At 41.2% G+C, this 13316-nt stretch overlaps 1 protein-coding gene across 16 annotated transcripts in view; it reads right to left on the minus strand.

Moving 5' to 3' along the window:
- Positions 1-13316, minus strand: part of AHCTF1 (AT-hook containing transcription factor 1) — an 82576-nt gene that overhangs the window by 22265 nt on the left and 46995 nt on the right. For all 16 annotated transcript variants that reach the window (XM_082702340.1, XM_082702333.1, XM_082702344.1 and 13 more), the window contains 12 exons: positions 12878-13018; positions 12155-12259; positions 11406-11499; positions 9324-9447; positions 9124-9180; positions 7775-7921; positions 7026-7213; positions 2341-2485; positions 2133-2264; positions 1283-1433; positions 689-839; positions 279-371 (listed from right to left, as the gene is read on the minus strand). In XM_082702340.1, the coding sequence (XP_082558466.1) occupies positions 279-371; positions 689-839; positions 1283-1433; positions 2133-2264; positions 2341-2485; positions 7026-7213; positions 7775-7921; positions 9124-9180; positions 9324-9447; positions 11406-11499; positions 12155-12259; positions 12878-13018 (1528 nt within the window). The remainder of the gene's footprint in view (positions 1-278; positions 372-688; positions 840-1282; positions 1434-2132; positions 2265-2340; positions 2486-7025; positions 7214-7774; positions 7922-9123; positions 9181-9323; positions 9448-11405; positions 11500-12154; positions 12260-12877; positions 13019-13316) is intronic.

The raw sequence follows: 13316 nt of genomic DNA on the forward strand, positions 1-13316 counted from the left end.
TTAATAAAACAAAGTTCACTTCTTTTCTCTAAGCATCTGAAACCATTAAGCCAAAATTCTAAGCAGGCTAGCAGCTGGTGCTAAATTTACTGTGCTACTCCCCAAATTATTTTAAAATAAATAAATAAATAATTAATTAATTAAAGATTAAAAGCATTAAAAAAGTATTAAAACTCATTCAAGAATTTAAAATACTGCAACATTTTAAAGGTAATTGAAAATGACAGTGTAATTATTATCTAATACTGTGACTTTAAAATGATTTAACTAAGTCTTACCTAGAAGCTTTTTGTGATGCTTTTAAAATTGGTGTTCCAACAAATGCCTCAGGCACTTGCGGATGTGGCAGAGGAGAGGGTTCTCTTTTAGGACTACAAAGAAAATAAAAATGTAACTTCTCAGTACGTATTACAGAGAGTATTAAACTATGCTTTATAAAAAAGGCGTTATCAGGTAGGAGAGGAGGGCTTTCACTTTTTACTTTGTACCTTTCTGCTTATTTACAAATAACAATAAACATAACTGCTTTTAAAGACAAAACAATTTTCCTACAATCAAAATAGTCAACATAGAGTTTTTCCTTTTTGCACAGACTAATAAACTCTAAGACTGGATGGCTCATGATTGCTTCGGATACCAGGGAAAGAAAACCGAGCGGCAAGACCATAAGGTGTTAAGGGAAGAGTACCTCTTGGAGGCTGAGGTGCCACCTTTAGGTTCAGTGCATGCCCAAATCTCTCCGATTTTAGACAACACATTACTGATGAAAGCAGATCTTGTTAACACAGCCCCTGCTGCAGCTTGCTTTGTAACAGTGGATAATGGTTGGGGTCTAGAAACTGTAAAACAAAGAATGCAAGTTCAGGGTTTACTTTCCTTTCTAAACCAGGATTTTACCAGAAGATGAATATCAGTGACTAGGACATAGGGCTCACAAGATAAGCAGTTACAGGTTATACTTAGTTCAGCAACATCTATGCAGAAATAGAAACTTGGGACTTTTGAGAGGTGGAGATAATTTACTGTACATGTTCTCTAAAAGGTGGACGGGAGTGTCCAAACGAAATAAAACGAGATCCTTTATTCTGTTCTGCCCTAATAAATCAGTTATAAAAACTCTAAGAAAACTTTACATTTGGGGAGAGCAGAGCGGCCCACAAAAAAAAAAAAAAAAAAAGCAAAAATGAGCTGAATGTGAGAACAACAGTTTCACGAGATAAATTGCTTGATGTCCTTTCTCACCAAAGATATGTTTTTATGATAGTATTCAATCAAATCTTACCTTCTCGAAGAACTGGTGATGTGGACAGGTGGTAAGGCTTAGCTTGCTCAACAGCTAATCTTCGCTGGATTTTAGGAAGGACTTTCCCATACTGCTCTACTATAGCATTTCGAACCTCTGATCTCTCCCGCAAACGAGGATCACGGTCATTCTATTAAACATGCCATAAACCGTAAACATTTATTCTTCAAAAGTGCTATGTTTATGTTTATGTATTTACCATTTAAAACAGAATTCTGAATACCTAACAGTATCTTCCTTCTCCCATATCCATTCTTCCAAACCAAGGACCTCCGACACACACCTGACTGCATTATCAGTCCCCATCTGTCCTGGGTTCCACCCCTCCCCCCTCCAGGCTTGAGTTTTCTCCACGACTAACAATGGTCATCACGTACCAAGTATCTACGTGGGTCGGGCGACAGGTCACCTCTGACACATCGTGTGCATCCCCACAAACAGATACTGTCATTTTACTGATGGAAGAACCAAGGCTCCAAGAATGTGTTCCAAGCACGGCACAAAAGAGCATCTGTCTGAGCCCTGAAGTCCACGTTCCTCGAACCACGTAACTCCCACTGCTCCTCTACCTCCTCCTCTAGCTCCCCCTAAGTGAAGTGGTTAGGCTGGCAGGACTGTGAGCAGTTATCTAAATAGAAATGGCCGATGTAAATGGACCCAGGTAAGAATGTCCTGTTCCCAACGTGCTAGGGAAGGTCAGACGAGGCATCTCCAAGGTCAAGGGGATATGAAGAGCCTCGGTGGTTACCGAGCTAGAAACTCTCACACAACAGTTACCACTTCTCCTTACTCTCTTGGCCCCCATAATGGAACACATTTCACTATATACCGAAAAATTGGTCTTCAGAGTTTGATTCAGCCTCAGGGCAGAGACGTAATTGGCACGCTGCAGATAGTGAACTAGAAGGAATTCGTGATTCCGAACATTGGTGCTGGACTGCAAGAATCTCACCAAGCAGTCCTAGGAAGAACCAAAACACTTGTTAGCTACTCCCTACTCCTGCATTTCCGACAAGCGCGTGCTGGGGCATTGTTACCTGCTCGAGGTCGGTGAAAGGCAGCTTCAGCAAGTCCTCCATGAGGCCTGTCTCCTGGCAGACTCTGTACGTGTGCGTCAGGAGATGCTCAATGTTCAGACTGGTGGAGTGCTGCCGCAGGAAGGTCCAGGCCTCCACCATGTACCTGAAACAGCGTTCCGCGAGACCTAGTGTTAGGAAAGCCGTTGGAAGCTTTCCAAACGAGCGACCCACCTACAGAATTTCAGTGACACTCTGGGTTTGTAACGCTGGAGAATTCTGAGCTTTTCTTAAACACACGTCACGGCATCAAGACGTCTGCTGATCTCACGAGCAGACTTCGTGTGAGGCTGTTCTGGGTCGTTATTGGAGTACAGGACAGGAAAGCACAGAGCATACAAGGGCGTGAGAAGAAGAGCATCACTGTGGTGTGGCAGAGAAAGCCGGGCCCTTACGGATGCACGCCAGGCAGGAGAGCAGTGGGAGGGGAAGGGAGCAAAGACCTACCCGGGCACCATTGTGTTTAAGGGATGCTGACGGGCTTATCTCAGTCAAAGAATATTCTGACGGATCTATAAGCAAGAGCTGACTGGAAAACACGGGTTAAATTAGAGAGTTTCAGACACCATGTGGGGGCATGAGACACTGTCTTCTGTGGGCAGTGAGACATCAAACAGTGTTCCTCATAACATACTCTTGAAAAAACAAAAAACCAAGCTTCAAACTGTATCAGCAGTGACTATAATTGTAAAAAAATTAACCAATAAACAAAGCCTATACATGTTTATGTACTTATTTACTTAAATAGGTAACAAAATGTCTTGAAAGATATACACTAAAATTGTCAGAACTTTTGGAGGGGCTGAAAACTTTCAGGGCTGTGAGAGGTAGAATAAATACATGGCAAGTACATATGAATACCAGGAAATAATTTTTCTTAAAAAGGCCATCATTTACCAAATTCGAAGTCAACACATAATTTTGGTTTCAAGGGACAACTTCATAAAAAAGCTTTAGCTGTGGTTATTGAAATAGTCACAAATACTGACATAAAAACTTGTTAATAAATAACCAAAACACATATAAGAAACACAGAATATGTGAACTAAGTCACGTCGATTAATATTCAGCATGGAAATACATGGAAGAATAACTCGCACAGCACCGAGCCAGGCTTCCTGTGGATATAAAGTTCCTCAGGGAAGAAAAGGGCTCCCTGTGCTGACGGGCCAGGCAGGGCCAACTGTTCATTTTCTTGTTTGGGGACCAGAATATTTTAACATACTCTGCAGGACTTACAAAGGATACGAACCCAGATAACTAACAAATTTACAGGTATTCCCTAAAAATCTAAAACTGCCTTGTATTTCACCCCATACCAGGACAGGGAGGAGAGTATGATTGTTATACACCTGAGTGTCTTAGGGGGGTAAATTTTTTCCTGCCTAAAAAATATGGGAGTATTAAAATGAGCACATTTTTATAGACAGAAAAATAAACAAGAAGAATGAATAAGTATATCAACATAAATTAAAAATAAACCATATGAACATAAAGTTGAAGTAGGTAGGACATAATCTATTTGTAGAATCCAATGTAAGACTGGTATATGGAACCTTCACCATACTATTCTATTTCTGTATACACTGAATACAGTGTATTCTTTTAAAATGCTTTTACCAAAATATATTTCAGATAAATCAATACCTAAATGATAAAAGAAAAACCACAAAAGTGGTAGCAGATACCATGAAAAGAACTAAAAACAAAAAATGACATTAAAGTGAAAAAACAAACACAAAAGTCAAATGAAAATACTGATAATTCTGATTTCATGATTTTCAACATAACAAAATCCATTCTAAAACAAAGTAAAAAGACAAATGACAAACAAGAGGGGAAAAAAAACCCTATGATTACTATCCCTAACACACAAAAAGCTCTAACATGTTAGGAAGAATAATCTCAACAACACACACAAAAACAAAAGGCAGGTCACAAGCAGGAAATAGCAGCTTTATGAAAAGGTGCATTCTCTTATTATTTTGGTGAGATGAAACCCGTTACTCTGTTACCACTTTCACCCACCAGAGGGCAGTGTGCCGTGAGCTATCAAATGTCCCTTCCCCCAGTAGTTCCACTTTTAGGATTTTATGTCTTACAAACGAAATCTGCACCTGTGTAAAATGTATGGTTACTCACAGCAATGGTTAAAATAGCAACAGACTGAAAAATATCTAAATGTTCGCTGAGGCCAGCTGGTTCGATAAATACTGACACAGCACATCACAAGGAACTACTACGTAACTGTCAAAAGTAAGGAAAGTCTCTTTGTCCTATCAAGATATCAAGTCCAAATTAAACAGGAAAAAGTACACTGTAGCAAGACATAGAGTGTGCTGTTTATATTGTAGCACTGTTTCTGTAGGGGTGGTAGGGGGAGGTGGTAGGGTAAATGCTGCTAGAAATGAGCCTGGAGCTGCTCCCATCACTAATGTGCTGTGATGGGACTACTACAAAGCTTTGGGGAAAGGAACGCTCCCCAAACAGCCCGTCATCATGAAGGGTGTGTGTGATGGCGGGGCTGGGGCCTGCATCCTAGTAGCTTGAAGCCACACAGAGGGAGGTTCATTAAATGCTAGCAAGTGCTTTCAAAAAGGTGGGGTGGGAGTTTAAGTAGGAGGGGGAAGAAACATACATGCACTTGCTTACATAGGTCCACCACTAGAAATTATTAACACTGATGGGTACCAAGAAGCAGCGTAGCAGGCTGGAAATTCACTGTGTATCCTCCTGAACCTTTTGGAAGCATGTAAGTATTTTACTATTGAAAATTAAAAACAAAACAAAAGAAAAACCAACCCTAATTCCTAACCCTCCATCCACCAGTCCATGGAAATTTTCCAATTCAAAGTATGAGGTCCACTCCTAATTGAGCAAATGTAGTAAGAGTAAGATTATGACTTATCGAATATTAATCTACCAGGAGAGTATACTTGAAGGCAAAGGGCAAATGATAATGTATTTTTCCATTTCCCCTCTAGCAGGAGACAACACTATCTCCAACTTCAAGAAAGCCTGTTCCACTGCCAACATGGACGTAAATTTTAAAAATAAGAAAGCCCTCATACTCCACTACTTGATGAAGTTCTAGAACCTAGGTGAGGTTCGGTGGGCTGAGGTCCAGAGCCGACGACCAAGAAAGAATTCTTGAGACATCTTTGGTGCAAAATGGTGGTTTATTAAAGCACGGGGACAGGACCCGTGGGCAGGAAGAGCTGCTGCCCGGGGTTGTGAGGGTCAGCATGTTATATACCCCGCGGTTGGGGGAAGGGGAGGAGAAGGGAGGTTTCAACGGGAGTTTTCATATGCTCTTCCTGCCCACCGAACCTCACCTAGGTTCTAGAACTTCATCAGGATCTACCCAGCAAACCACAAAAATGTGTTGTGAATGAACTGAAGGATAACAGATAACAAGGATCGCAGAGGAAAACAAGCAACCTTTCAAAGGTGTTTTTCCAAGATTCCAACATCTGTTTTTTCGATGTCAGCATTAGTGGTTAAGGACAACCTCTTTCAAGTCAGTAGACTGAACAGCTTTTATGCAACTGAAAATAATTTACATGCTGCCTGACTACTCAGTACTGGGACTCTTAACCCATTTTTTTAAACCTCTATCGCCGCCAGCTTCTTTAAATTTTGTCTTGCCCTTACGTTCATTCCAGATTTATTCGGCTAGCCAAACGTTTGTGGCTAATTCAAGTTATTTCACTTCAACAAGTACTTCCTAACTTATTCCTTTCGAGGACACTAGCAGTGTCCTACCTATCTAATCAACCCATTACCATACTACAGAACTCCTCTTCTACCTGAAATTTAGAGATTCAACCCTCTCCTCTCAGAAATACATTGAGAACAAAGAAAGCTTAAACTTTCCAAATGCGGATACTGAAGTAGCATTTGGTTCATAAACAATCTGGGGTGAGTGAAGAAATGAATTTCTAAAAATATAAAAATGACCAACCAACAGAACTGATAAAAAAAAGTGAGTTGTATAAAACAGTTACAATCTCATAGGAAGTAACAGCTCCAAGCAATTTCCCCAAATCATATGGTTAACAAGAAAACCCAAATTACCAGACAACTGTATTTCCAATCATGCCTTTAACTTGCCATAGTTGTCACATAAACAAGTAACTACAGCAATATACATATACAGCTATAATATGAACGGATCTATAGCATGCTGATTAGAGAGCACTAACACTGGCAAAGGGAAGAAAAGGAACAATGTAAAGACAGGACCTACTCAAATCCCCACCTGCTCAAATCCGTTTGGTTCATGTATTTAAGATACAAAACCTGATTTTACAACTCAATAGGGCTTTATCCTTCCCTTTGTATCTTTGGCTCCCCCCCCAAACCTCAACTGACCACAGGGGAGATGCCCACATTGCCATTTAGCAAGAGAGAGAATTCTGAATGAAGCTCAGTTTGGCTTCCCCTTTTACTCAAGAGTCCTCCTTCTTCATCCTATTCTAAGATAAAAGGTTTTTTATATTCTTCTTAACGTTGACAATGAAGAATCCTAAGAACAGGATGTAAATGCAACCAAAGCAAAGTATTTTATATGACAGTCTCATCAATTCCATTTTATTAACATATATGATCAAGGCTTCAACGGTGTTTTCAAAACATGTACTTACTTATTGGAAAGCAAAACGGTGAGGTGAAGGGTAACATCCTCACCGCTGGACACCGTGGGCTTCATTGTCTGAATGTATCGGAGGGCTTGTCTGTGCTCCCCCTGACTCATGAAGGCTTCAATAATCTTTGAGTGTTGCCATGACACAGGTTTTACAGTAGCTGGGTGGAACAGAAGATCCAAGCCACTCTGCAAAGAGAACACAAAAAATGCTACATGCACATAAAATGTGCTGCACTTGGACAAAAACACCTAGCCTTTAAAAAGACAGGGGACACTACAGCCACAAACAACAGTTTAAACATAACCTGTCAAGTTCTACTTTAATCCAAGGTACATTTTATTTTAAATAAAAGCCTATCAAAAGCCCCATTCTTCTGAGGCCTGCTTGAGATCTGATGTAAAATCTTTCTGCCACCAAGGTCACACATCAATACCAAGTCCTGCCTTCTATGGCAACACACCAAGCGGGTCTCTAACAAAACAATGGCTGAATCTGCACCACTTGTAATTGTTTACTACTTATTTCCTTCTTTAGACCTTGTGGGCCCTGAGGTCCTAAAGTGTTGCATCTTGGTATTCTCATTGCCGAGGACACTGCTTGATAAAGGTATGGACTGAACTGAGTCCGTAAATTACTCCAGAAGTAGACTGAGTCATATCTTTAATATCACAGTTAATCCAGCTACGTACTTCTTTCTGAAATTCTAACAGCTGATGAAAGCTTACATTCTCAGCGAACAGACTTACCGTATAGTCATTATGATCTATCAGCCAAAAGCCTTGAATAAGTTTCACCTGGCCCCAAGGAATGGCAAAAGCAGTGGGAAATGACTCAATGCAAGTATCTGCTTTGTTTGGGAAGGAATACATAATATCGAGCAACAAATAAATGGTCTTTAAAAAAGAGAATTAAGGACAATAACAAGAAGAAAATCTCCTACATATCTACTTGTATTAGGGATCGAGAGACTATAGCAGCAGAGGCTTAAAGAGACTGCTTTCAGGATTCCGAAACCTAAACAGATATCCTGGTGTGGCAGTGTTATTAAATAACTGTGCAGCCAGTTCTAGATGCAAATTCACAAATTCACACTCAGTATTAAGTACCACTGCAAAAGAGATTAACAAAAGCCCACTTTCCTCATGAAGTCAGTAGCTTATTAGCACTGAAGCAGCAGAGGTACAGACAAAATTCCAGTTATCAACAAAAGCCAAAAGCTAAAGCAAACACATCATGTAACTTACAATTTATGAATGGAACTACACATTAAAAAAAAAAAGATTTTATTTATTTATTTGACAGAGAGAGAGAAGCAAACTCCCCGCTGAGCAAGAAGCCTAATGCAGGACTCGTTCCTAGGACCCTGGAACCATGACCCGAGCCAAAGGCAAACGCTTTATCGACTGAGCCACCCCTCCCTGGACTACACATTTTTAAACTCAGAAACTGACATCAGCACAAAAATACTACTGCAAATAAGACTGGGTTCAGACCCGAGGCCTAACATAATATTAAACTAACTTATTATGTATTCGTATTGAACACATAAATTAACCTCATTAAGAAAGGTCATTTGATGCCTGAGTGGTTCAGTAGGTTAAGCCTCTGCCTTTGGCTCAGGTCATGAGCTCAGGGTCCTGGGATTGAGTCCTGTATTGGGCTCCCTGCTCAGTGAGGAGCCTGCCACTCATGCTTGTGCGCTCTCTCTCTGACAAATACATAAAATCTTAAAAAAAAAAAAAAAAAACACAAAAGAAAGGAAAAGAAGACCATTTGGCCAGCAATGTTTCAGAATTGCTGTTGGTGTGTTGGTAACTCTGATGATGTCCAACACACACACACACACACACACACACACACACACACGAGAATCTGATGACAGCTGTGGATCCTAACCCCAGAAAATTAAAACAAAATTCTGCATAGTTTCAGGTTTGCCATAGACCATCCGAACCCAAACAACAGACCCTGGGTTAACCTTCCTTCAAAAAAACTGCAAACGTGCAGCTGAGATTGGATTAGACGTTTGAGGTTCCTATTACTCTCAAATTTTATGATGAATGTAATACAGGAATTGACAGTGTTTAAAGGATACAACAGCATGTTTGCTTATTTCAGTGACGTCATCCAATAGGTATATGTCAAGCAGTGCCTGTAAAAGGGATAAAAAATTCAGTGTGTTTTTTATATGTTCACCCATTCACACTTCCTGATTCTCCCAAGCCCGTGCCGGGTGGGAACAATACCCCCAGCAACCGCAGAGTCTTCAGGGGGAGCACGTGGCCAGAAACGTACGTGCAGACTAGATGGAGGGTATTTTCCTGTGCCTCCTTCATCCCGCTTCCACAACTTCTCAACGCCTTCTCCCAACTGAGATACCATTTCGTCAATCATCAGGCAATCGGGATTCCATTTCCCTCTGCAAAACGGGCAACATTCAGGATTATTCGCCATTCATGTTTATTCCAAACTCTTGTGATCCCCACAATCCAAAGGAGAAGAGAGTTGAGAACAGGACCCCATTTGGCACCACGTGAAGTCCAGTCACCAACAAGAATTAGATGCAGAGGCCTCGGGCTTGGTCGCCAGGAACCTGGTGCACACAGGCTCCCCGGGGGAGAGCGCGGTCCAGCCGCCAGATGCCTGAGCTTGCTTCTACCACCCAGAGCAAACTGCCCAAGAGCACGGCAGCCAGTCGGGTATAAACACCTAGCAGTTCAGTCAAAGGGCTATGAGTTCCCTTTCACCACCTGAGTCTTCTGACCCAGCGATTCCTTTAAAAACCTATCCCAAGCGCCTGCAGTGGGCAGCAGAACCTGTCCCTGCCTCATCTACAACCGCCCGGTGGGTGGCAGTTCCTCCTTCCTGAGCTTTCCCCCTGACAGTCAGCACCGCACCGACCACTCCACCTTTATTTACATGGCCTGCGAGACTTACGTGACAAGCAGGATTAGAAATACGTAGCAAAGCCATTCAGGGACACAGATCTAGAATTAGATCTAGGAACTAACAGATCTAGGATTTTAAAATATGCCTGATGGGGCGCCCGGGTAGCTCAGCTGGGATCACGATCTGAGGGTCGTGAGATGGAGCCCCACGGCGGGCTCTGCACTCAGCGGGGAGTCAGCTTCACAGTCCTTCTCTCCTCCTCCTTCTGCTCAAGTGTGCACTCTCTCTCAAATAAATAAAATCTTTAAAAATTAAATAAATGTAATATTCCTAATCAATCTCCCACCTCGGTGCCTAGGCTCCGAGATTATTTCTTCTAAAGGACCGGACCCCAAACTTGCCACATACCAAATTATAGACAGCATGGCCTTCTGAGGACTGATTTCTGGGGGATTCTGACAACACACCTGATGTCCATGTTCATGAACCACCACTGTCAACGTTGCATGCTGTGCTGCAAGCGTCACTCCCACCCGAGGAACAAGACTATATAATCCCTGCTCTTTGTTCTATTACCTCTGCTTCATTATTTCAAAGGAACCAATGAGAGTAACATTCATGTATATTAAAAAGGAAAAATAAAGGAAATAAGACAAAGAGAACAGGAACACAGTGGTTGAAGGGCCTGAAAAGCAACTGTTAATGGAAAGAACATAAAAAGCCTAACTGAAGGTATGCTTTGTGGCTTTCTGATGAATTGGGAGCCTTTAGTCATTTTCTAAATAAGAATCCTCAGACTCTTAATCTCATAAAACAAACAGGGTTGCTGAGGAGAAGGAGGCTGGGAGACGGTAGTGGGGTTATGGACATTGGGGAGGGTATGTGCTATGGTGAGTGCTGTGAAGTGTGTAAACCTGGCGAGTCACAGATCTCTACGTCTATAAAAATACATTATATGTTCATAAAAATAAATAAGTAAATAAGAGTCCTCAGGGGGTGCCTGGGTGGCTCAGATGGTAAAGCCTCTGCCTTCAGCTCAGGTCATGATTCCAGGGTCCTGGGACCGAGCCCTGCATTGGGCTCTCTGCTCAGCAGGGAGCCTGCCTCCCTTCCTCTCTCTCTGCCTGCCTCTCTGCCTACTTGTGATCTCTGTCTGTCAAATAAACAAATAAAATCTTTAAAAAGTATAAATAAGAATCCTCAGGAAAAATACATGCTTAAATGACAGAATCTCTTCTAATAAATCAACTGTGGTAACAACTCTTAATTAGGAAATACTGAGTAGCCACACTCAAATTATCAAATGAGGTGTAACAGATCTAGGCAAACATGCAAATGTTACAACTATAATAATGCTAGTAACAAATTCTGTCACTTGAGAATTCTACCCATTTCATCTTTCTGTAGCCTCATGAATTCTGTTCTGAGAAAGAGATGACTTCTTACAAAAATAACTTCTAAGAGGTTTTGGAAAATTCTGGAAGGTACCTTGCCAGACGCTCACACTTCTGTCGACGACTGGTGTAGTAGTTCTGAATTACAGGGTAGTTGTAGTACAACCTGGACAACTGCACAGCATCATCTAAAGATTTTTAAGAGTTATGAAAATCAGTAATCTTTCCAAAACATCCTAACAATACCTAAGGTCATCCACATTATTTTACTATAACTGCATGATACTGTTTAGTCTGCAGGCTTCCTAAATTTAAGTAATAAATACACATCCCTTTATTAACAGATACACAAACAAGAAAAGAATCTCTCATAACAGTTGGTAAAAAACAAGGATGTAGGCTTAAAACTCTGGAAAAGCTATTCGAGAGATAATTCCATCCCCTTAATCCTTAATCATTCATATACTTAGAAAGCAAGCAGTATTCACTATTTAGGTAAAAATCAGAGAATAATGAAAGAGTAAGGTCAACAGCAATTAAGCAAAGGGACAGAAGTGCTTCTCAATAGAATCTAAAATGTGCCCTGGAAATGCAGAAAATTAGAGGACTTAGAAGTGTTCTCTACAAGCCAGAGCAAAAGTCAAATCTAATTCTTGGTAGCATACATTAGTTGAAAAGAGGTATTCGACTGATGGCAAATAATCTTGGTTAATAAGCATATTAAAACAACTCTTCATGGAAGAGGGATGGTGGAAAAAAGGCAACCCGAAAATGAGAACCCCTCAAATGACAGAGATTTCAGAAAGTCTCCAGTAATACGCGCAGCTGAAGTCCGTGTTTTACCTGAGCCCTCGGGTAAGAGTCCCGAGTGACAGAACCAGAGCACCACCTGCGCGTACTGGCCGATGAGCCGCGTGATCAGGCACTTCTTGTGCAAGTCCATGAGGCCTGCGGAGACAAACACCGGCCGTGTAACGTGCAGTGCATTAACCATGTGGAGAATCAAGACCCTGCCCAGTTCTCAAAACTTTTAACAGCGTATGTGGATTCTTCAATATACTTAGCCTGAATAGAAAATCTCCACGATGCTAAAGGGGGTGACTCACTAAGTAGACATCTGAGCTACATGAGCTTCCGCCTACGCTGCATTTCCGAAGTCAAACGCAGCCAGTAACACAGACCAGCACAGGGATATTCCTGTAGGTTGTTCAAACCGGGCCTTTACATGAAACTGGCTATTTTGTTTAAATGGCAGAACAAAGACAAACATTTACAATGACCTCTGTGAATAAAAACTTACATATAATTGAAGAATTTGAAACTCTACTGGAAGTACGTACGCTACCTTAACAGTAAGTTTAACCCGCAGATTTCCCAAGCTTGTTTAAGCATGGGCTCAGGGAACATCTAGTAATAGTCTGCAGTTTCCATTTAAGAAATAAAAATAAAATAAGTCTCTTCGTACTTTGCACAATGATGCATCTGAGACAAGGAAGACAAGGAAGTTTATTTTTCCTTGAAGTAAAATTTAAACAAAAACTCATTTATACGAGACAAAGAGCACACCTCTCTCCGTGATCTCCTGGGCCTCTGTGGTGAAACAATTTAAGACGGAATTAAGGTTGCTGAGAAGCAAGTGGCACTGCTGGAGAGCCTGTATGGTCTGTGGGTCGATGAAACGACACGAGCCATCAAATAATGGTATACCTTTCCAGGAGAAAATACCAGATTAGTTCTGACACAATAAATCCGAATTAGTTAAAATCATAAAGGCAAGATTTCTCAAACTCCTATTAACTACAGAGTTAGACTACACATTGTGAGACTTTGAAATGGCAAATAACCTTAAGAAACCCCGAATATAAATTCCTAGTTTTTTAAGATGCAGAACAAGGAACAAGCAATGTGAGCAGAGGAAGGGGACACAGAGCAACTTCAGACTGACTAGAAATAAGTCTATTCGTTAAATGCTTCCCCCTCAAGTAAAAATCTTTCCTATCAGATC

The sequence above is a fragment of the Mustela nivalis genome (assembly GCF_964662115.1).
Source record: "Mustela nivalis genome assembly, chromosome: 16".
NCBI lineage: Eukaryota > Metazoa > Chordata > Mammalia > Carnivora > Mustelidae > Mustela > Mustela nivalis.